Genomic DNA, 26,125 nt, shown 5'->3' with positions numbered 1-26,125 from the left:
CCAGCAAGCATTTTTGGCCTAATTCCTGATAAGAGAAAGTCTGCGACCTCGGAGCCTACTTGGTATCCAACAATAAACCACAGCAAGATTTTTGTTGTTATTTCTTTTTATTTTCAGATTTAGTTCATGAGCTGTGAAGCTGTATTTTGGCCCTTTAAGCTTAACTCCAGTTCCCTCATCTTTTTTTATATTTTTTTCCCTAGTGGAGCAAACTCCAAATTCACATCACTTGTTTTCAAATCTGGAGCGTATAGCTTTCTTTCTTCTAGGTGTTCAACATTCCTCTTACATTCTGATTCATGGAAATATTTGTCTTAATGCTGGGCCTTTTTTAAATTTTTTATCCCTTTATCATTGCTAATGTATTCAGAGTAAAGGAAGACAGTGATTCAAAAACTTACTATGCCCATTTTATGGGAAATCATAAACAAACAAATTAATGTGGGAAGGATGATAGGAATTAAAGTAGTGCATGTATGTAAAGCACACTCTCAACTAGTAAGTTACATCCCTAGTCCCTCACCTATCTTTTATATTTTATACTACTAGTCAACCTATTCCTGTATCCTTTATTTTGTTTTAGCAAAGCATAAAGTATAAATTCATTTCAAATAACTGCCAAACCATTAAAAAACATATTCATATATCATTATTTTTTCAAATGCAAAAATATACACTTACCAATACTATGAAACTGCCATCGCTGATGAATTCTTTCCGGAAGAAGTTGTAAAATTTTCTGAAAATCAATATGAACAAAACAAAGAAAAGAACAAAAATCAAATAATGATTCTACATCCTGTGAAAAATGAAATATTAAAGGGCTTATTAAACCCTGAAGAGTTTCTTATGTGAAAGTATTACAAATAGAAAATAGCTCTGATAAGACTCCTGGGGCACAAGAATTAAAATCAAGAATCAGGGCTGGGGATGTGGCTCAAGCAGTAGCGCGTTCGCCTGGGTTAGATCCTCAGCACCACATACAAACAAAGATGTTGGGTCCGCCGAAAACCAAAAAATAAATATTAAAAAATTCTCTCTCTCTCTCTCTCTCTAAAAAAAAAAAATCAAGAATCAATAAATAGGATGGACTCAAACTAAAAAGCTTCTTCTCAGCAAAAGAAACAATCTGTGAGGTGAATAGAGAGCCTACATCTTGGGAACAAATCTTTATCCCTCACACATCAGATAGAGCACTAATCACTAGGGTATATAAAGAATTCAAAAAGCTAAACACCAAAAAAAAACAAATAACCCAATCAATAAATGGGCCTGAACAGACACTTCTCAGAAGATGATGAACAATCAACCAACAAATACATGAAAAAATGTTCATCATCACTAGCAATTAGAGAAATGCAAATTAAAACCACTCCAAGATTAGGCCAGTCAGAGTGGCAGCTATTACACATAGAAACAACAGTAAGTGTTGGCAAGGATGTGGAGAAAAGGTATACTCATACACTACTGGTGGAACTGCAAAGTGGTGCAGCCAATATGTAAAGCAGTTTGGAAAATTGGGAATGGAACCACCATTTGACCCAGCTATCCCTCTCCTCGGTCTATACCCAAAGGACTTAAAAACATTATACTACGGGGACACAGCTACATCAATGTGTATAGCAGCACAATTCACAATAGCTAAACTGTGGAAAAAACCTAGACACCCTTCAATAGATGAATGGATAAAAAAATGTGGCATATATACACAATGGAATATTACTCAACAATAAGAGAATAAAATCATAGCATTTGCAGGTAAATGGACAGACTTAGAGAAGATAATGCTAAGTGAAGTTAGCCAATCCCAAAAAAACCAAATGCCGAATGTTTTCTTTGATATAAGGAGGCTGATTCATAGTGGGATAGGGAGCGGGAACATGGGAGGAATAGACAAACTCTAGATAGGGCAGTGGGGTTGGGGGGGAAGGGAGAGGCATGGGGTAATTAATGATGGTGAAATGTGATGATCATTACTATCCAAAGTACATGTATGAAGACATGAATTGGTATGAATATACTATGTACAAAACCAGAGATATGAAAAATTGTGCTCTCTATATGTAATAAGAATTGTTATACATTGTTATACATTCTGCTGTCATACATAAATTTTAAAAATTACACACAAAAAAGAAAATAGCTCTGAACTAATCTGATGGTGCTAGCATTCTTCAGCATTATTAACCTCTTGATCAATATTTGAAAATCCCCATAAAAACCAGCAATACTAACAAAGTTTTAGAATAGAAAATCAGTGAAATTTATTTTTTATAATGTTACAGAAAGAAAGTATATTTTTCGATAATGATTAAATACTAATTCTTTTTTGTTTTTTAAATTTTTGTTAGTTATTGATGAACCTTTATTCATTTATTTGTTTATATATGGTGCTGAGAATCGAACCCAGTGCCTCACATATGCTAGGCAAGCACTCTACCACTGAGCCACAACCCCAGCCCCAAATACTAATTCTAATATACTTCAAAATGTTTATTTACTATTCCTAGAATTTCTGCATTGCGGATAACATTAATGAGTTTTTAATTCTTTAAGACATTAATATTTTTAGTTTTTTCTTTCTTCAAGTGTTTTTCCTATAACATTTTGATAAATCTAGTATGGTAATATTTTGCTTTCATGAAATATATTTGTACTGAGTTGGGGTTGTAGCTCAGTGGGTAAAGTACATGCTTAGTGTGTTTGAGGCCACAAGTTCAATCCCTAGCACTGAAAAAAAAAAAAAAACACACACAAAAGACAAAGAAAGAAGGTAGGAAGGAAGGAAGAAAAACAAATTCTTTGTACTGAGTGAATTCATGTGAACCCACATGTCATGATGGATCTAGGTATAAAAACAAAAATTTTAAATTTCATAGCCTTATTAGTTAAGCTAATATATACGGTATATTATATATATAATACAGTATCTAACACATATAGAATAAATACTTTTTACATATAATACTTTCAATATTTTACCTATTATTTCTTTTATTATGTATTACTTATTTCTTTTAGTATGTATTACTTTTAAGTCAACAGCTATCTTATTGCTGAACATACTGAGTCATCATCTATTTGCTAAATAAAATGTTTTTGTTATTATTGCTGTTCTTATTACTACTATTATTTAGCAACACCACTGATTCAATGCTCCTAAGGACCAAATACTAAAGTAGACACTTTATTTAACGATATCTCATTAATCATTGCAATCATCTCAATAAAAGGGTTTATTCATCTCAATTAACCAATGAGAAAATGGGTTATGTTGTAAGCTACAGGTTACAAAGCTAGAAAGTCAAAGAACAGATTCCAACCTCAATATGCCTATTTCCCAAACCTGTGTCTTTATACTATTTTGATCAAAGGATGGTATGCATTTTAGGCTATTATAGAATGATGAAGTAATTATAAAGTTCTTCACATATACAAATGCTGGTTTCACATCAGATTTTTATTTATTTATATATGTGTGTGTGCATACACATACACACACACACACACACACACACACACACAAAACCTTTATCCTTCCTGTATGTCTCCCACAGCTAGCCAACAACTACACAATCTTATTTATTTTGGTATGGAAAGAAATGAAAATATAGCAAAATTGAAATGAAGTTTGTGAGCTACTCAAAAGCATTCCTAAGTTATGGCAAATTATACTTCAGATATAACCCCTTATGTATTTTTAAGGGGCTAATAAAAGATGAAGGAAATTACATGTGCTTTTAACTACTGTAAATATTTTTTAATATAAATTGCCCACATTAACATTATACAATAATGCTTTTTAAAAGAAGAAAACACTAGAAATGGGGATATAGCTCAGTGACAGAGTACGAGGTGCTTAGCATGCATTAGGCCCTGGATTCAATCTCTAGCACATGTTCACAAAAATAAAAAAGAAGTAAAACAAAACCTGATCTCACATGTTTTTTCCAATAAAATTTAGTGTCTTTTTAAAAAACATATTTCTATTACAAAATAACAAATGATCTGTGTATATTATATATAGAAAAACATTTTTAATAGAAGGAATGCTCTGAAAGTGCTTCTATTAATTCATCAATCAGAACTCCTAATGAATATAGGACAAGCATGAACATTCCAAAGAATCCTTCTTAAGAATCATTACCTTGCTTTCTCTATGGATACTTTTATTCTTTCTCAAAATGTCAATGTTAATACTTGCCTTATAAACAATTCACATGAACACTTGGGAGGTTTAAGTTAAATTCTCCAGGCTTCAATGACTAATGAAAATTAATTGCAGAATATCAGTTGTTGTTGTTTGGAACTCTTAAAAAATCAATTTTCTTTCTTTTTTTTTAAATTTTTTAACTGTGACTAAATCAATAGCTTAGTTGCTAAAAGAGATTAATCAGGTTGTTCAAATTCTTCTACACCATATCAAAACACTCAAAATACTAAACAATAAATTATCTTTAATTGGAAACAGACAAAATAATTTAAATTTATTTATTTAAAAAAATTTTTAGAGACAGGATGTTGCTACGTTGGTTGGCCTCAAACTTCTGGGCTCAAGTAATCCTCCTACCTCAGCCTCCCAAGATGCTGGGATTTAGATGCACCTCACCACACCCATCTAGAAACTGATTTTTAAATTCTTTCCTATGGCTTTCAAGTCACAAATCTAGTCCTGGTTTTCTACAGGTCTCTGAATCATCAGTAAAGATCACAATACTCCTATGACTATTTCTTTGAAAGAGAGAATAAAGAACAAGGAGTTATTTTAAGTGGGGGAAAGGTCTTCATTTTTATGTGCACACTGAAAATGGAAAACACATTTTAGCAGAGCATCAAATTTTGTTCAGTTTATCTCCAAGCTGTTTCCTTTTGATTGTTTATAAATGCTTCCCCCGCTCCAATTCAAAGTAAAATAACAACTTTAAAAACATATAAAGACTATTTTGAACAACTCTGCAATGAAAAGTCATTAAAGCAGAAAAGATATACAGATAGATATATAACAGTTATGGTTCTGAAGTTTAGAAAAATGTTTGTGTAAATCTTACACAAATTAAAAATTTTACGAGTTGCAAACACAATGAATATCATGCTAATTTTGTGGTGTCAAGTACATAAAAATATAATTCTATCTGTACCTAAAGAATTAAAAAATTATAGCAATCAGGAATATTTATGGGTTAAAAAGTCATTAGTTCTTCAAAAAAGCTGGCAGATTCACAGTGGTTCATCATATACCTGATAATTTCGATATATTTCTTTATGTTCCCAGATTATTTTTTGTTAATTAAAGTTATATTCATGGGGCTGAGATTGTGGCTTAGCAGTAGAGTGCTCATCTAGCATGTGCGAGGCCCTGGGTTTGATCCTCAGCACCACATAAAAATAAATAAATAAAATAAAGGTATTCTGTCCAACTACTTCTAAAAAATAAATATTAAAAAAAAATAGGGTGGGGTTGTGGCTCAGCGGTAGAGCACTCATCTCGCACAAGTGTGGCCCTGGGTTCAATCCTCAGCACCACATAAAAATAAATAAATAAAAAATGAAGGTATTGTGTCCAACTACAACTAAAAAATAAACATTTAAAAAAATAAAGTTATATTCATAGGTACTTACCTCAAAAATAAAAAGTATAGCATCCAATTCCTCTCTTTGAGACTTGTGACCTAATATATTTTATAGAAAAAAATATGCATATTATTTTGTACTCATTAAATAACAATCACTTAATAAGCTTAAAATATTTAAAGCACTCTCCAGGCATAGTGGTGCATGGCCATAATCCCAGCAGCTCGAGAGGCTGAGTCAGGAAGATAGCCAAGTTCAAAGCCAGTCTCAGCAATTTAGTGAGACTCTAAGCAACTTTGAGAGACCCTATCTCAAAATAAAAAATAAAAAGGGCTGGGGATGTGGCTCAGTGATTAAGCACCCCTGGGTTCAATCCTCGGTAAATAAATAAATATTTCAATAAATATTTCAAGAGTTTTTTCAGTGATTCTTTAGTAAAATATTTAAAGCACACTCCACTTCCTGAGAAGACACTATTCACAGCATCTCTCTACTCTTGAGTAATTAAATTTAGGTTCTAGGGTTAGAGCTATAGGTCAGTGGCAGAGCACCTGCTAGTATGTGTGAGATCCTGGGTTCAATCTCCAAGACCCTTCCCCTTAAAAGTGGGTTCTACATATTTATGTCTAAAAATAAATCATCATATGTTGTAGAAACTTTAGATGAGTTGCAAAAAATGAAAGTATAAAAATGATATTCAAACATGTTGGGCAGAACAAAGAAAATAGGAAGGAGAAAGATAAACCTGACCAGAGAAAAAGCAAATCTAAGCCTTCATGAAATAATAAGGGTAGTAATATTAACCCATTAGTTTTCTTTCAAATTCACGTCACTAGACCCAGAAAGAATATGTGAGAAGGATAACAAAAACCTGTCTGATAAAAAAATAAATAAATAGGGCTGGGGATGTGGCTCAAGTGGTAGCGCGCTCGCCTGGCATGCGTGCGGCCCGGGTTCGATCCTCAGCACCACATACAAACAAAGATGTTGTGTCCGCCGAAAACTAAAAAATAAATATTAAAAAATAGATAAATAAATAAATAAATAAAGTAATAGTAAAATCCTGAAGTCCAAGAGCCTCTTTTTAAGTTATGATAATTATTGAAAACATCAACATAAGCCAAAATATATGTTAACATCTTACCTTTCTGTTTAAGACTAGCTTCAATAGTCACAAAATTTTCAAAGAACACATAGTATATGTGTGAAAAATGTTGGTCAAAAAATTGTTTAAGATCGATAGATTCTGCATTCTCTGAAAAAAAAAAATTAAAGTTTTTCGTGATTACTATGTCCATAAAGGTTAAATCACATTTAACAAATATATTCAAGTTTCCGTCAAAGAATTGCTCCAAAAATTCTATCATATTAAATATTTGAAAAACATATTTGTCTATACCTTTGTTTTCACAATTTTAGTCTTCACATATTTTAGCTGTAATTTAAAAAAACTGATCAAATCATCATAATCTGTTTCTTAAAACAGTATCTTCAGAGAGACTTATTCAAAATCATTCACCATCTCTAAAAAAGAAGTTTAGGTCTATTTTCAATTCCACATTACATTTCTAACTTCTCACCAAAACAATTTAAAGAATTGTTTCTAAGAATAACTTATGACATCTGAAATACATTTATTAGTGACTAGGTACCAAACAATAAATTTTGAAAATAAGCACTTAAGTATTATAAAGCTCAAACACAGTACTGCTCTCCAACAAATTGTCAGTAAATAGCATGCAAAACTGAACATACAACTATATGCACAATAGAATACTGAAAGTGAAGTGACAAAGTACTTCAGAAACACAAAATTGCTTTCAAAGCTCAGTAAGGCATAAATGTGAGAATAGAAGCCAAGTCTGAAATAGACATAGTAGTGAACACTGGGCATGAGGTAGTGAATAGAAAGATCATTATGGGCATAAACAAAAATATAGAATGAGGAATGCATGAAGCTTGATAGGATGTAGAAAAGCAACTCATTTGGCTGGAGTTGAGCACATTTTTAATAAAAGCAAAATTGAAAAAGAACCTTGAGATAGGTTAAAAATGTCTTGAATGCAAACAAAAGAGAAAGGATTTGTTATTCTAAAGATAACTACGTAGTTGTAAGTAGTTATGCATAGAAGATGCCAAATTATTAGCACTGGTTGCCTCCAGGAAACATGACTGGTTTTACTATTGTTTGGTTCATTTTCAAGGGAAATGAAAATATTAAAGAAGAAAGGGGCATGGAGAACTTGTACTTATGTACTTCCTACTATTCCAATTTGTTTACAAAAAGCACATTATTTATTTTAAAACTAAAAAAAATGTTCTAAAAAGCAATGAAAAAGATTTTTGAATCTAGAAATCAAATAAAGATAGCCCAGTGTGATAGAGTGCCTGCAATCCCAGCTACTCAGGAGGCTGAGGCAGGAGAACCACTTAAGCTCAGGAGTTTGGGGCCAGCATGCACCATACAGGGAGATCCTGTCTCATAAAAAAAAGAAAGAAAGAATAAACTAAATTGTAAATAGACTAAATTGTTAACTAAATTTAAAAATCTGTTTAACTTTTAAAAGAAAAATCTGTTTCTTGGCGTGCTTTAGCTTCAATCATAGATAAAAATAAAGTAAAATAGGACTGGGGATGAGGTTCAGTGCTAGGGCACTTGCCTAGCATATGCAAAGCCCTGAATTCAATCCCCAACACTGCTATAATAATAATAGTAGTAGTAAAGAAAAACAGTAACAAAATATAGCTAGTATTTAAACACTCTTTTGCATATTATTGTATCCTGAAAGTTTTTCGTGACATCTCATTTATGGAATTTTTCCTAGACTTCCTCTTTTGCTTTGCCAGTCCAAATCATAGGGATGGATGCCTCTCTCCTCTATCCCTTGGATTCTCTACATTTTGTCCTATAGGAATAACAATGTTTCAAGCAGCAGTGTTGAGCAAACAATATATAATCAAATGAGATTTACTATGAATAATGTAAATAAATTATTTTTACTTTATTACATTCATATTGTAAAATGGAAATAGTCACCTTGATATAGACTGTATCACCTACTAATAAGCAAAACAGCACTACTTTATCTTGATTGGAAGACACAGATCCTCTCTTGACTGTTCACAGTTACTACCTTAAAACTTTTCATAGAACTCAAAAAATAAAGCCTAACACAAACTAAATGCTTCCTAAACACTGGACACTTGCCTAAGTACTTCACAGAATTTAAATTCTATAGTCCTCATAGCAACACTATGAAATGAGTACCTTATTCTATTTTATAGGCAAGGAAACACAGAGAATTTAAGCAACTTAATTAGCAAGAAGCAAAGTCAGGATTTAAACACTAGGTACACCCTATATCTAGTTTTCATATTCTTAACTTCAATGCTATTTGACCTCCAATGTAATATAAGAAAAGACCACTGGTAATTTACCTATTATCTACCAGTACAAAAACTGTCATCAAATGCTAGTCTAATATATTTTAATATATTTTATAGAATTATCAAAACAAAACACACATAACAGATATATATATATATATATATATATATATATATATATATTCTGATTTATTCCTCAGAGTAATTTAATAAACATAAAATTAGAATGAAATACGCTGTTATAATTACAATCCAGATTTCCTGAATTTAATGTTTTAACCACAATTAACATCCCAGCCAAAGAAGAAAATGAGAACAATAACAAACCCAAACAAAAATTCAAAACAAAAGAAGAGAAAACATGAGTCAATCCAAGATTTTGCGACGTGACATAAGAAGTCAAAATATCCTCTTAACTTCCTTCCCATATGGCATATTAACAAAGCCTGGAAACTACATACTTGCTAGTGCAAATAAAAAAACATACCAGATCAAAATTAGGCTAATTTATTTCTACCCTACATTTATTTGTAAAGAACTATTACAAAGTAAAAACTCTTAAGATATTTTTGAGCAGGCATGGTGGAGCATGGCTGTAATACAACAAGTTAGGAGGCTGAGGCAGGAGGATAGCAAGTTCCAAGCCAGTCTGGGTAATACAAGTAGATCCTCAGCAACAGTGAGACACTGTCTCAAAATTTTAAAAAAATAAAACGTACTGGGGATGTGGCTCAATGGTAGAAGACACTGGGTTCAATCTCCAGGACCAAAAGAAAAAAGGGTTTTTTTTTGTTGTTGTTGTTGACCAATTCACAAAATATATATGATGGGGGAAGAAGACAAACAAGGTAAACAAAATATATGGGGTTTTTACCTTTTTAATAATAATTCCTTCCAAAACAGTAATAGAAGAAATGAAAATGGAATAAGAAGGAAATGTAAAAAAAGATTATGGAAAAAATTCCACCAATTTTAAACTCCAATACTAAGTCCCATCCTTTCACCCATTCTGTTTCTCCTGCTTCTATGACTTTTAGTGAGTTCTAATTATATCATATGAGCTATTATTATTCTCCTACAGATGCTGCATAGTCTATAGGAGCATCAAGAATTCTTTAACTTCTTTTATGCCCTTCAAAATTTTAATCTAGGGAAAGTGTTTCATGTAGCAACAAGCTGATGGTCAGTACTTTTAAAAACAAAAAGAGTTTAAGAACTCAAAAATTTTCCCCAGGGGCTGGGGTTGTGGCTCAGCGGTACAGCATTTGCCTAGCACGTGAGAGGCCCTGAGGTCTATCCTCAGCACCACATAAAATAAATAAATGAAATAAAGGTATTGTGTCCAACTACAACTAAAAGATAAATATTCTTTAAAATTTCCCTATTTTCAGAAATACTTTGGAAGTATTTGTGAGCTAGTATTTATTTAAAGAAACTAAGAAATTCACCATAAATGTACTTTCTACTACATATTTTAAAAGACATTTGAGCACTATAAAACATATGTAACTAAAAATTGCAAAGGACAGAGGTCAACTTTCCTAACTTTAAAGTTCAGATATTGAATATTTCCCTATAAAAGTAACTAATCCAAACTGAAAATTCAACAAATTTGTATCATCATTCTTTTTCATTCATTAAAAACAAAGAAACAGGGGGCTGGAGATATAGCTCAGTTGGTAGAGCGCTTGCCTTGCATGCACAAGGCCCTGGGTTCAATTCCCAGCAGAGCCAAACAAACAAACCAGATGTGGTGGTACAGGCTGAGGCAGGAGTATTGCAAATTCAAGGCCAGCTTCAGCAACTTAGCCAGGTTCTCAGCAACTTTTAGCAAGACTAGTCTCAAAATAAATAAAAAGGGCTAGGGATGTGGCTCGGTGGTTAAGTGCCTGTGAGTCCAATTCCCTGTACAAAAAACAAAAGAAACAAGCAAACAACAACAAAACATGATTTAGATATGCTTCTCAAATGATGGTATCAGAATACTCTAACCTGTGTCATAGTAATCCACTTCTAATAAATAAAGTACTAAACATTTCAAGCCATTGTTTTAAAATAATCAACAATCATGGATCCAACAACATAGTGAACTGTCCTAAGACAAATTAACCTTTCACTGCAAACATAGAAATGGTGAATAAAAACAAAAAATACAAGCTCAAAAAAGAAAAACGGGGAGAAGTGAAGAAGAGAGGAAAATAGGAAAGAAGGTCATAGGATAAAGAAAAAGGGGACAAGCACAAAAGAGGATTATGATATGCTATTGAAATTTCATGATTAACAAGTAACAACAGAATGTATAACAGTCTAGAGGGCTAAAAAAAGATATGAAAAGCCTATCGAATTAACAGAAATGAGTAAAGAAAATCACCAAAAAACGAATATAGTAATTTAAATACATATAAGAATAATGGAATTACAAAAAATGTTACTAGACTAACTCTACAAGACAACTATAATCACAAAAATAAAGCTATTAGGCATTTAGTAAAACATACTCAAGTTTAAATTTCAAAATGATTAAAGGAATGAAATAAAAAATATAATTTAAATCCTAACAATATTGATTTTTCAACAAAGTACAAAGTAGGCAGCAAGAATTATTAAACTTAAAGAGGGTCAATAACAAAGAAGCTTCAATTTCAAATGTGCATACACAATTTCAAAATATAAAAAGTAAAACCTAACAGAATTCTAAGGAGAAAAAAAAAGGCATTTATTCCTGTGGTAAATTTTAACACATTTGTCTCATATATAACAGGTAATATTTTAATCCAATCTGAGACCCAGAAGGGGTAAAACTAGTAAGTATACAAAAGATCTGAACAACACAAAATAGCACTCGAAATCCAGCAGTTGAAAGTATCCTTTTCATGTAAAAATGAATTATTGACAAAAACTGAATAAAGACACAAATTAGACAAAATACCAAGAATATCAGTACATACTATACTCTGATCAAAATGAAATAAAATTAAGCACACTACCTTAAGCTAACCCCCATAAAAAGGGAGGAGATTGCTAGAAAGCAGTTTAGGTAACAGTCACAATCATTCATACAACCCAAGAGCCATTAGACTAGAAAACCTCACAATTCATAGAGCATTTGGTAGATTAATAAGGAAGGTATTGCCTCAGGAGAGAAAATAATTAGCCTTAGACTGATCATTACTTCAGAGTCATCATAAAGGCAAAATGCAAAAGGATCACACTATTTCCAAATAACTGCAACCTACAATGAAGTTCAAGGAAATTTTTAGATATACAAAACATCCAGGTCTCAACAAGGTATACTTGTATAAATCCTTATACTTGTATATCTTGTATACACTGATATAATTATATACCATGTTATCAGGTATACAATTAAAGATTACCAGATATTCAAAGAAGCAGAAAAACATAACTCATAATGAAGAGAATAATTAGCAAATCAAATTCAAACCAGAACTGCCAAAAATGTTGGAATGAGCACAAAAAGGCATTAAAATAGTTATCATAACTGTCTTCCCCACATGTTCAAAAAGCTGAGATGGAAGACACACAAAAAATGTAAGACTAAGGCTGGGGTGGTGGCTCAGAGATAGAGTGCTTGGCTGGCATGTGTGAGGCACTGGGTTCGATTTTCAGCACTGCATATAAATGAATGAATAAAATAAAGGTCCATCAAAATCTAAAAAAAGAAAATATTTTTTAAAAAATGTAAGACCCAATTCCAATTTCTATTTTTTTACACTTTTTAAATTACAATATTTGTTTTATACCTTATTTATTTATTTTTAATATTTATTTTTTGGTTGTAGTTGGACACAATACCTTTATTTTATTTATTTATTTTTATGTGGTGATGAGGATGGAAACCACCGCTTTCACACATGCTAGGCGAGTGCTCTACCACTGAGTCACAACCCCAGTCCCCCCAATTCCAATTTCTTTGGGTTAAAAACTAATGTCTAGGGTAAAAAGTAAAACTAGATAGAAAGAACAGCAGATTGACACTTTAGAAGAAAAGATAAATTAATTTGAAGAGACAGCAATAGAAATTATTTGTAAAAACACACACACACACTCATGGGCTGGGGTTATGGCTCAACGGTACAGTGCATGCCCTACAGGCCCTGGGTTCACTCCGCAGCACCACATAAAAATAAATAAATAAAAGATATTGTATCCAAATTAAAAAAAAAAAAAGAAAAGAAAAGAAAAGCATACAAATGAACTGTGAAGACAAGTAGTGTAATATAAAAGTAACTGATTAACTCTTGAAGTGGGGGAGGGACAGAAAAATATATGGAGAAATAATGGCCCCAAATTTTCAAACCTGATGAAAATCACAAACCCAAAACTTAAAAATTTCAAGAACAAAAAACGTGAAGAAAACCAAAGCATATCATAATCTAGTAGCTCAAAACCAATGAGAAAAATCTCAAAAGCAGCCAGAAAAAGAAAAAAAAGCCATGTTAAAAACAGTAACTGAAACAAAGATGACATCAGATGTCTCATCAGAAACAATGGAACAATATTTTGAATAAAAGTACTTAGAGGAAAAACTGCCAAACTATAATCCTATATGTAGCTAAAGATATTTTTCATAAAGGCAAACTACAGAATATTTTCAGACATACAAAAGCTAAATTAATTAATTACCAGCAGGCCCACAAACTACCAGAACTGATAAAGTCCTCCAGACAAAATGAAGTGATGAGTAGAAATATCAATCTACATAAAAACGGTAACAAAAACTTTTTCAAAGACAAATGACTGTTTAAACAAAATAACAATGCACTGTGGAGTTTATAAGAGACAAAAGTAAAATGCATGAAAATAAAAGCATACAGATCAGGAGGAGGAAATTGGAAGGACACTATCAAAAGATTTTTATTCTATATGAAAAATAGTATAATCATAGTGGAGGTAGACTGTGATGTGTTAAAAGATATATATACTAAATATATTAAAATAATGAAGGTAATGGTAATAAGCCAAAAAGAAGGTAGTACAAAATCACAAACAACACTTGATTAATCTAAACAAAGTTAGAAAAAGAGAAATCAATGATCAGATAAAATGAATGAAAAACAAATTTTAGATGAATAAACTGGCGGAGACTCACAGACTAGATTTAAAAAAAAAAAAGCAAGTCCCAACTATATGCTACAAGAAATACAAATTGAACACTTACATTTAAATCTATGCAGCTCATTGTATGATAGCTATGTCTCAGTAAGACTGTTAAAAAATCTAACAATTACTTAATATTGATTCAAGACTATTTCTATCTATTGCAGGTACAAATGAAACCATATTCTTAGCACCACATAAAAATAAAGAAAATAGGGCTGGGGATGTGGCTCAAGCGGTAGAGTGCTCGCCTGGCATGTGTGGGGTGCTGGGTTTATCCTCAGTACCACATACAAATAAAATAAAGATGTTGTGTCCACCGAAAACGAACTAACTAACTATATATATATATATATTAAAAAATTCTCTCTATTTCTAAAATAAAGTCATTCTGTCCATCTACAACTACAAAATAAATAAATAAAATAAAAATCTAACCAAAATAAATGAATAAGAAGAAAAACTGGAAACCAAGGTATTAATAGGGGACTGAAAACTGACAAATTCCTGGGAATATAGAAGTTCACACACATGCCTAGAGTTATGAGCAAACTCAGGAATGATTAGAGAAGACTCTAAACTCTCACTTCTGGGTGACCTTAAGAGTCTATAGAAGCAGGAAATGAAGACTAAGGCAGAATTGTAAACTGGTTGAATGCCACAATACACATACACAGTCCTTTGGCAAAGACTGGAAGACTTACTGATTGCAAGTTTGTAATGAAATCTCAATCCAATCACTAACTGACCACTAAGTTGAATGAGTAAAGAATTCAGTAGTAATATAAACAAAGACTACAAAAATTATTTTAGTAAACTCATTAAAGGAACAAAGAGCAACAACAACAAATAAAAACAACAAACCTTAAAAAGGAGGGGAAATCTGGTTTCCATAGTTGCCATATTTTATTATTTTAAAATGTCAAGTCAGAAAATATCCCTCATGCACAGGCACTGGACTTACTAGACAAACACTATAAACCATCTCTTAAATGTCAAAAATCTAAAGAAAAGCATGTCTAAAATACATGCTACTAAAGGAAAGTATAAGATGGCCTCTCACCAAATAGAGAATATCAAAATGACACAAAACTTTTTTAAAAGAAGAACTTAAAAAACATAATTTTTTAAAAAGTATAATAATTAAAATAAAAATTCACTGAAAAAGTTCAATAGTACACTTGAACTGGAAAATAAAAACATCATATTAAGATTAAATTAGGAGGAGAAAACAACAAACAAACTAACTTCAAAGAAAAGCTCAGAGCCTGGGTGAATGCTACCAATTCTTCCATAAACTAGAGAACACTTTTCAATTCATTCTATGAAAACTATTACAAAGAAACTATAGGCCACTATCCTTTTTGATTTTAAATGTAAAAATCCTCAAAAAAAATAGTAGCAAACCAAATCCAGAGAGTTATAAAAAGGATAATGCCCCATGACCAGGTTGAATGTAAGGTTGATGAAAAAAAAAATCAGTCAATGTAATATGCCATATTAATATGAAGGTCAAAACTCACGTGATAATCTCAATATATTGACATGGGAAAGGCATTTAACAAAATCGAACATCATTCCATGCTAAAGACACTAAAAAAAGTAGAAATACAAAGGCATTCCTTTAATCTGATAAGGTCATCTATTAAAAAAAAAACTAACATCATGCTAAGTGGAGAAAGACTGAATACCCCTAAAAACATAAATAAAACAAAGATAATCTCTTTTGTCATTTTTATTTAACATTATACTAGAGATTCTAGCCAAGGCAATTACACATGAAAAAGAAAAGCCTTACAAACTGTAAAGATGTTTAGTATCTCTATCCACAAATATCATGATTTTGTATACAGAATACCTTAAGGAATCCAAAACCAACTCCACTAGTGCTAACAAGTTCAATCATGTTGCAGAATATCAATATGCAAAATCAAGTATATTTCTATATACTAGTATTGAGGAATCCATAATCCAAACATGAAATTAAACAAGAATAAGATATTCAAATTATCAAAAGGACTGCAAGACTTGTATGTTGAATACTATGAAATATTATTGGAAGAAATTATATTTATTATATTACATTATATTATATTATACTACTGGAAGAAATAAGATCAAAATAAATTGAGACATTCTATGTTCATAAATAAGACTTCGTACTGTTAAGGTAGAAATAGTTCCCAAATTTTGTAAAGATTCAGTGTCATTTCTAATCAAATTCCCCTAGGCTTTTTTGTAGAAATTGAGAAGCTGATTTTAAAATTCATTAGAAAATGCATGGATCCCAGAATAGTCAAAACAATCTTTGAAAAGAACAATAAAGCTGGAGAACTGACAGTAATTAAGATAATGTGGTACTGGGTTAAAGACAGACATATAGAGCTGGGCAAGGTTGCACATGCCTGTAATCCTAGTGGCTCAGGAAGCTGAGGCAGGAGAATCACAAGTTTGATGACAACCTATCTCAAAATAAAAAATAAAAAGAGCTGGGGATATGCCTCAGTGGTTAAGCATTCCTGGGTTCAATCTCTATTACCCGCCTCCCCCCCAAAAAGGACAAACATACACAACAATAAGCTGAGTTGAGAATACAGCAATAAACCCTTAAATTTGTCAATTATTTTTTACGAGGAGCAAGACAACTCAATGGGGGGCAAAAAATAGTCTTTTCTATTAATTTATTTATTGTAAAGGACTGGTATATTGAACTGGAGTTAATCAACTAAAACAAAATATTTGTCCTTCACAGACAGTTTGAGAGGCAGTATCAACACAATAGGAAAAAAAAGTGAAAAGCACCTGGATTAGTCTATACCCATTCAATAAGACAGTCCCACTAAGGATCAATATAAGAAAGATCCCGCTCATCATCTCTAATTTTCACTCTTCTTTTAAAGCAAAAAAAAAAAAATGAGACAATAGTTAAGATCATCATATTCAAGTACAGTCAGTATCTAGGGAATTCGTTCACAGGCACAAATGTCACAGTATTGTCAAACCAAAATAAACTTCTCAACATACTCTATGTGTATACTTAACTTGTTGCAGATCTGTGTTAATAGTAAATTAGAGTCACTCTGCAGACTCTCCTTTGCTAGTAAATAAAAATTCTGAGGTTGAGGCCTGATAAATATTATGTATGAAAAGTTTGGAGGACCACTGCCTTCTGCTGTCCTGTATTCATGTCTCTGCTCCTACCATTACCTTCACCCAAACTGTTCTTCTTTCACTTCATCCTATTGAAATTCTAATTACCTTTCAAGGAACAGCTGCCCATGAAGTCCCTATAAAGCATTCTACAGGTACTCATTTAGATATGATTATTTTATATGCATAATTCATTTCACATTTAACATGATTCACTTTTACTATACCATGAACTCCCTCACTCTTCTGCGGTTACTCAAAATACCACAAATATTCAAATGGTTGCTCAGATTCATCATTTTTAGATTTTCAAAGATAGAGACAAGAATAGATGGTTATTTTTCTTAAATACACTTAGTAAGAAATGACAATTTGTAGGAAGTGGCTTACAGTGGCTTTATAATCTTCTTGCCTCTAGAAGGTCCCAAGAACAATTGATGGAAAGGGAAGATGACTGGGAACCATTAAGCTACTGACTTAAAAGAATTTAGACAATGACAACAAATTTGGGTAACATAACACACCTTTTATCCTAGCTATTCTCTGTTATGTTTGAATGGAGAGGGAAAAAGTAATAGTTGCTAAGTGACTTCCTTGAATTTATGTGATATAAAACGCCAACAGTAAATTTCCTTTTTTTCATTCATTTATTTTTCATTTGTTTTCCAACATCTAATTTTATCATTTTCTAATTTACTCATTTTTAATAGACGACAGACCAAAATACAAAATCTAAACTATCATCAAGATCATTCAAGAGCTGGGGAGTTGGTAAAGTTGGTAGAGTACTTGCCTCACATTCACAAGGCCCTGGGCTCAATCCCCAGCCACCATAGGGGGAAAAAGGGGGGGGGGATCATTCAATAGTTTCAATTTCTGTTCAATTCATTCTTTTTTTTAAAGTTTTTTTTTAATATAACTTTATTTTTTAATTTATTTTTTTATGTGGAACTCAGAATCGAACCCAGTACCTCACTGGTACTAGGCAGGCACTCTACCACAGCTACAACCCCAGCCCTCAATTCACTCTTTAAGAACAAATTCTACTTGATTTTGAGTAGTTACTTTTGTGTGTGTATGTATGTAGTTTTGGGAATTGAACCCGATGCCTGAGTATGTTAAGCAAGCACTTTCCCGCTGAACTCCAAGCCCTCTGGTTTAATTTTATTAACTTTAGGTTTGCAATTAAAATTCCAAATTATGCTTCAAATTCTTCCATAAACTCTGTAATTCAAGTGCATTTTTTCATATAATCTTCAAACAATATTTGAGGTGTTTTTACTTTAATTTTATAGGCAAGTAAATTGAAGATCAGAGTATTTAAGTAAATAATATAGTTGAATTCAGAATCCAATCTTCTGAGTTTCTCTTCTATATCCCTCTGCTTCCAATTTATTTAGTACTCATGTCTTCTTGAGGATTAAAATTACTATCCACCAAAGAAGGCTACTGCAATGATTAAGTCAAGTAATACATGTAAAATGCTTGGACCCTGCCACTATAAGGGGTCGAAAATATTAACTATTATTACCAATATACAACTACTGCCATCTATAAAAATGCTCACTGCTAAAAATTTCCCAAAGAAGAGATGGAACTGTATCTGAAAAGTACTTTGTATTCTCACAAAAAAAGTCTAATATTTAGTAATTATTAAGGAATTTGGGGAGTGTAGCTCAGTAGAAAGGCTCTGGGTTCAATTCCCAGCACTTATAAAAAAAAAAAAGCGGGGTGGGGGGGGGGGAGTTGTGGCTCAGTGGTAGAGTGTTTGCATAGCATGCGTGAAGCACTGGGTTCGATCCCCAGCACTACATACAAATAAACAAATAAAATAAAGGTACTGTGTCCATCTACAACTAAAAAGAATTTAAAAGAAAAAAGTGAACAGTTCCTGAGAATCATAATATTCAAGTATGAGAACATACCTAAATTCTAAAATTCCTATATAATGAATATTTAAATGGGTTCAAAATTTTCACTATTTTAAAACCCTAAAGTGATCACGACACTTATCTATTTACTTTCTCAGAATAAATACTGAGAAATGGAAATGCAGGTTTCAAAAGATATGTGCACATTTTAAATTTTGATACTTAACCTGCCCTTCAATTTATATTCCCTTAGCATGTTGGTTTCCACATATTTTGACAACATACTTTTAAAATCTTTTCCAAGTTTTATATTTACAACAGTCCATAAACTAAGGAAATTATCTCTTAAAACACATTGCAAATGTTTTTGGTTTGCTGTTTGTCTTCCAACTCTGCTAATGATGGGTTTTAGTTTTAAAATGTACAATGTTTCACATAGACATATTTCTCAAAATTTCCTTGATGATTTATAGCTATCACATAAATTTTAAGAGTAGTCTTCCCCAACCAATATTATAAAATACTTGCCTATTTTTTTCCTTCTAGTCCTTTAAGGTTTTTCCATTTTCTAGTGAAGAATCTGAACCACTCAGAATTTATCTGTTATAAAAGTAGTAATCAACATGCTTTTAGAAGAGCATTGTTTCTTCCTAATCTTTGTCTAAAATCTATTTTACATTATTGGTCACATGAGTTCCTTCTGTAACAAGCAGAACAAACATCTTTATTAAATTTAACATTCTTTTTAAATGTAACTGTTCTTGACTGTATTAGTAAGGTGTGCAAAAACCTTTCTTAAAGAAAAATATAAAAACTTTAATTTATAAACTTTGTAGACCCTAAGTAAATAAATATAAACTTGTTTAGAAAAGGAAGATTGGATAACTTACAGATGTTAATTTAAATCTATAGATTCATTTTGTAACCCAATTTAAAGAAATCTAACTATATCATTCATGGAATTTAATTAGCTGATTTTCAAATTTATATGGAAAGCTAAAAGGCCAAAAAAGACAAGAGAGAAGGGCTGGGATTGTGGCTCAGCAGTAGAGCGTGTGGCAGGACCCGGGTTCGATCCTCAGGACCACATAAAAATAAAGGCATTGTGTTGTGTTCATCTACACCTAAAAAAATAAATATTAAAAAAAAAGACAAGAGAGGGCTCGCTTAACATGTGAGAGGCATTGGGTTCGATCCACAGCACCACATAAAAATAAATAAATAAAGGTATTGTGTCCAACTTAAAAAAAAAAAAAAAAGGCAAGCAACTGGGATTGATGTCAACAAATTACAGCCACAAATTTGGTAGCTTAAGAAAATATTAAAAACTTACCCTTTGGGCTAGGGATGAAACTCAGGAAGAACATCTACCTAGCATGCATGAGACCTTAGTTCTATCCCCAACACTACACACACAAACAAACCAAACCAACAAAAACCCTCATTTTCTAAAAGACCAGAGTCTGGAATCCGTATGACTGGGCTCAAATCCAGACACTAAAAGAATCACACTTCCTCTGGAAGCGAGTGAAGAATCTGTTATCACCTCTTCCAACTTCTGGGAGCTGTTGGCATTACTTGGCTAGTGTAATGTACTTGTAACTCCAATCTTCCAGAAGAGCATAATTTTAAATCTTTTTCTGTTCTGTCTTCATAGAGTACCTTCTCCTGGTTGTCTTATTTACAGGCCAGTTCATTTTGTTAAATGGTGGAGGCAAGGGTGGGTAGAGAATAAGAGTGGTATACTTTAGAGCTAACATGTTGAGCTCATCAGGATATAAGTTTTTTAAAAATTTGGTGTCATGTTAAGTGGTGATAAAAATTTCTTTCAACAGTGGGGGAGATTATCTAATATCTGCCATAAAATCATACACATTTTTCAATTAATGTCCTGTTTTTATTTGCTTATTTTTTAATTCTACAGACTTAGTTACTTAATCAATTTTTTTTTAAACACAGATTCTTAAGACAACTCAAAGGTTTCTTTCAGATCAGAATACTGATTTAAAATATTTTTTCTACCAGGGCCAATTGGTTGCTTACAGTTGCTCACCAAACAACAATTTTGCTTTCCTTACACCAAGTATATTCATTCATGAACTGAAGAGTATTCACTAAGCGCCTAGTTATACAGCCAGGTACCATGCTGAGTCTAGAGACAGAAAGATAAAAAAGACATACTTCTGCCCTCAGGAAGATTATAAATTATAAGCATGCAAATAAATAATTATGTTGCAACAAAAGAATTAAATTACTAGAGGCAAATATTCACAGTGTATAATAAGTTCCTACATCTACCTGATAGGAAAGGCTTCATCAAAGTTGTGTATAGAATTTTCCCTGAGATTTCAAAAAGAACATAAGTTTTCAGATATAAGGATAATGTGAAGGCAGTCTGGTACAGTAAATAAATATCACTAACAAAGGCACAGGCATCATGGAAAGTGATTTCTGGTTTAACGTTTAAGTGTAAAGTACCAGAGAAGGATAACAAGGGATTGAAGAAGATAATGTGGTAGAAAAGATGATGTTAGGACACTGATCTAAGATGTAAGTAGCATATTCAAGTGGACATTCTGGTCTAGAATTTAAGTGACAAATCAGAATTTTTAAAAAGGGCAGGGTGGGGGATAGGGGAGATTATCACTAAATAAATAAGCAGTTGAAGCCAAGGCAGTTTACCCAAGGATAATATATAGAGTAAGAAGAAAAGAGAACTTATGGACAGAACACTGAAAAACACCAATACTGAAAGGAGGATTTATTTGGGTTTCTCAAGAAAAGTCTGCAAAAGGGAAATTGCTTGAATGTAATGGTAGTGAGGTTATTAAATTTAAGAATATCAAATACGGGCACAGTGGCAGATACCCGGAATCCCAATGGTTTAGGAGGCTGAAGCCCTAAGCAACTTAGTGAGACCCTATCTCAAAAATAAAAAAATAAAAAGGGCTATACCTGTAGCTTAGTGGTATCGTGCCCCTGGGTTCAATCTCCTGTACTAAAACAACAACAACAAAAAACACAAATACGGACAGGCTGGGGCTATAGTTCAATGGTAGAGCACCTGCCAAGTATGTGTCCTGGATTCAATCTCCAGAAAAAAAGAAAGGAAGGAAGGAAGGAAATATATCAAATATACCTACCTACTCAGAAGGTTCAGGCAGGAGCCTGATAGCAAGTTCTAGGCCAGTCTAGGCAATTTAGTGAGGCTGTCTCAAAGTTAAAAAAAAAAAAAAAAAGTTAAAGGACTGGGAATGCATGCACAAGGCCCTGGGCTCAATCTCCAGTATTGCAGAGGCACACAAGATATCAAATACAACGAACATAGGAAATTAAAAGGGTCATTTCATTACCCATTAAAGTCATTTAAGATGGTGACAAGAGAGAAAGATAAGCTAGTTCTCAAACTCCTTTATAGAATGATCAAAGGTTGAGAAATAAGAGCAGTAACAATCTGAAGGACAGTTGATCAAGTAACATATACACTAAAGATGGGGGATTTTTGGATGAGTCCAGTGGCAACAGAAGCACAATACTAACAATATTACAATAGCAAGAATGCTGACTTCTTCAGGAATGGGAGGGTATACTCCCAAGGATACAAGGAAATCTGTGTCTTCAGGAGAGAATTAGAATTCAGATAAGGCATATACAACCTATGTGTTTCATTTTAACATAAAACAATGTGCTAAGTGTTTATAGGGGAAAAGGTATACATTTGCAACAGTGTCATCTACAAGTCAGTTCTATGATAACATCTGGTAGAACTTTTATTAGAGTTAACTACTACTATATTGCTTTGTTTAAAATATGAGTCAACCATAATACTTAGTTGAGAAGATAGGCTAAGATCAGATAATTGTCTTCAATACAAGCTAAGGATTTTGTACTTTGCTCAATATGTGCTTCAGAAAAGACTGTGGAAGCATTGTTTAAACAGATTGGAAAGGGCAAAAGACCCTCATAGGGAGACTGATTAGTATGATTAGTAAACTGCTGTAAAAGATCAAGCAAGAAATGAAACTTTTTTTTGGGGGGGGGGGGAGCGGGGGGTTGCCAGGCATTGAACCCAGGGGTATTTAATCCCTTTTAATTTTTTATTTTGAGACTGCATCTCCGAGGTTGCTTAGGGCCTTGCTAAATTTCTGAGGGTAGAATTTAGGATCTCCTGACTTAGCCTTCCGAAGTTGCTGGGACTACAAGCATGTTCCACTATACCCACCTAAAAATTTAAGGAAAAAAATGAACATATTAAATATTATAAGACCAAAGAAGTGCAGAACTTGGCTAGGGAGATATGAAAGATCCAAATGTCCCAACATCAATTTTTCTTTTTCTACCACACTGTCTTTAACCAGGAAGATGATGATGCCATTTGCCAAAATAGACAAAATAATCACCCATCTTTCTATTTTCTCCAAGATCTACTTGTATACCATGGATATTTCAGTAAGAAGAGACTTTAGAACTAACATACGAACACATATACATGACACACAAATTGTGACTGATATGAATTAAGAAAAAAATGTTTCAATCAAAACAAAGAAGGATGCTTTCTAAGAAACATAACATGTTTCTCTTTTCACATTAGCTGACAGGAAATCTAAGAACCAAATTCAATGCCTTTTAGTTGAAATCAGCTCATCTCTGGAACCTGATAATGTTTCTTTCTTTGAACAGTGGCTACTCAGTTCTTGTTTATCATTAATTGTTCATTCCATATTTTAGTTAGTTCAATGAGCCAAGTATAATTCTTTAGGTGCAATAAAATCCTTAATAGATGAAATGTTAATGCAAAACTGACTTATAGTATTTGAAACAGTTTGTTCTAGTAAGCAGATTAATTGGTAATGTTGTTTATAACAATAATCTGCACAGTAAATCATTTCTTCATAAATACATAAGTATGAAGTAATTCAATGAAGTCAAAATAATTTTTCAAATTAGTAAGTTTCAAATTAAAGAGTAAATATCAAAGACAAAAACAAAAAAAGCATGTAAAAGATCAATGTCATACACAGGATTACTTACTAAAACTGCTTATCAAACTTTTAAAAATAGAAAAGGATATACCAAATTAGCTTATTTTTATAAGCAGGTTATAGTTCAACCATTCCCAAATACAAGCATGAATATATTCAGACTGAGAAAGACAGATATTTTTCACTAATCAATTTATGATAACAAATTTCTACTCTAAATACAAAAAAGTAAAAAATGAGAACCAAGTGGCTGTGTATGAGCCAATTTTAGTCTCATTCACTTAAGAGAACCTTTTATTATTACCATCTGATGTCCAGTGTGTTGAAAACTGCTGTTTCTTGGTTATTCCTTTGTTTTTCAGAAAAAGACATGGATATCAGGTGAGCAGAGTGATGACTCAGAGGTGACAAATAAACAAGGTGTGCCCTTAAGAGAGTTTCCAAACCATGGTGAAAGAAAAGGGAATCTAATCTAGATGGAGCCAATGGATTCCATGAGTTGAGAAAATGGAGCTGAGCATTCAGGAAGACCAAGGCAATGAGAGTATTTTTTTGTAGATGGACACAATACCTTCATTTTATTTATTTATTTTTATGTGGTGCTGAGTATCAAACCCAGTGGCTCACATGTACTAGTTAAGCACTCTACTATTGAGCTACAACCCCAATCCCCCCTAATATTTTAATATGCTAATTTAATACTAATGTTTTCCAATATACTAATAAACAAAGTTCTAAAAAGAAAGGGAGATATAAGTGAAAAAATGATGGCCAGGCAGAGAGTAATGGCACATGCCTGTAATCCCAGCACCTCAGGAGGCTGAGGCAAAAGGATAAAAGTCAGCCTCAGCAAAAGTAAGGCACTAAGCAACTAAGTGAGATCCTACCTCTAAATAAAGTACAAAACAGGGATGGGGATGTGGTTCAGAGGTCCGAGTGCCCATAAATTCAATCCCTCCCTACCCCCAAAAAAAGATGGCCAAAAGTTTTCTAAACTTATTGAGAACTATTTATAAGCTGAAAAAAATAAAATGTTAAGATAATGAAAAGACAACTCAAACTGGGAAAAAAAAAAAAAAAACTTTGCAAATTACTGACCTGATAAAACATTTGTATACAGGGGCTGCTCAATGGTAAAGCATTTGTCTAAAGTGCCTAGAACTTCCAAATTCCTAATAATCCAAAAAGCTTAATGACCCTCAAGCCAAGAAATATGAAGAAAACTAACCAAATTATATCATAAGCGAATTGCTCAAAACCAGTGATGAAGAGAAAATCTTAAAAGCAGCCAGATGAAAAAATGATGCTACATAGAATAAGATACAGATGATTGATAGAAGACTTCTTATCAGAAACAATACGAACAAAAGACAGTAGAATAAACTCTTTAAAACACAAAGGAAAAAAATCATCAAGCTAGAATTCTAGACAAAGCAAATATATCGTTCAATAAAGAAAGCAAAGACATTTTCAAATAAAGTATAAAGAGTCCATCACCAACAATCACTGCAGAAGAAATGTTAAAGTCGGGGTGGAAAGAAAGGAATAAAAGGGACATGAGGAAATTTGGGGAGATTATAAATATATTATCTTGCTTACCTGGCTATGTTTATGTTTTTTCTTTCTTTCTTTAATGAGGTGCTGGGGATAGAACCTAAGGCTTTGTACATGCCTGGCAGGCATATGTTTACCATTTAGCTATAGGCCAGTCATTGGCTGTTTATCTTGATTGTCCAGATAACTTTAATCTCACCTGCTATGATGATTTCCTAAAATGTATAAGTGTCACTGTACAAACTCTAAATATGTGCAGTTTTACTATATCAGATTATATAACAAGCTGTTAGAAACAATGATCTAACTGGGCTGGGGTTGTGGTTCAGCGGTAGAATGCTCACCTAGCATGTGCAAGACCCTGAATTCATTCCTCACCTCCACAAAAAAATAAATAAATAAAATAAAGGTATTGTGTCCAACTACAACTAAAAAAAAAATAAATATTTTTTTAAAAAGAAACAATGATCTAACAATATATTTTTA

The 26,125-nt window shown here is 32.5% G+C and overlaps 1 protein-coding gene across 10 annotated transcripts in view; it reads right to left on the bottom strand.

Moving 5' to 3' along the window:
* The window catches only part of RALGAPA1 (Ral GTPase activating protein catalytic subunit alpha 1), a 224,815-nt gene that overhangs the window by 194,305 nt on the left and 4,385 nt on the right, over positions 1-26,125 (bottom strand). For 9 of the 10 annotated variants that reach the window (XR_014021551.1, XM_081290575.1, XM_081290578.1 and 6 more), the window contains exons 2-4: positions 6,716-6,826; positions 5,620-5,669; positions 682-739 (exon numbers count right to left, since the gene is read on the bottom strand). Coding sequence is in view for 8 of the 10 variants with exons in the window: in XM_081290575.1 (XP_081146701.1) it covers positions 682-739; positions 5,620-5,669; positions 6,716-6,826 (219 nt within the window). In the remaining 2 variants the exon portion in view is untranslated. The remainder of the gene's footprint in view (positions 1-681; positions 740-5,619; positions 5,670-6,715; positions 6,827-26,125) is intronic. The other variant, XM_081290574.1, reaches the window with a different exon arrangement.

Source organism: Spermophilus citellus, assembly GCF_964194105.1.
Source record: "Spermophilus citellus genome assembly, chromosome: 4".
NCBI classification, from domain to species: Eukaryota; Metazoa; Chordata; class Mammalia; order Rodentia; family Sciuridae; genus Spermophilus; species Spermophilus citellus.
The sequence above is the reverse complement of the archived record's forward strand: the minus strand, read 5'-3'. Positions and strand labels throughout refer to the sequence as shown.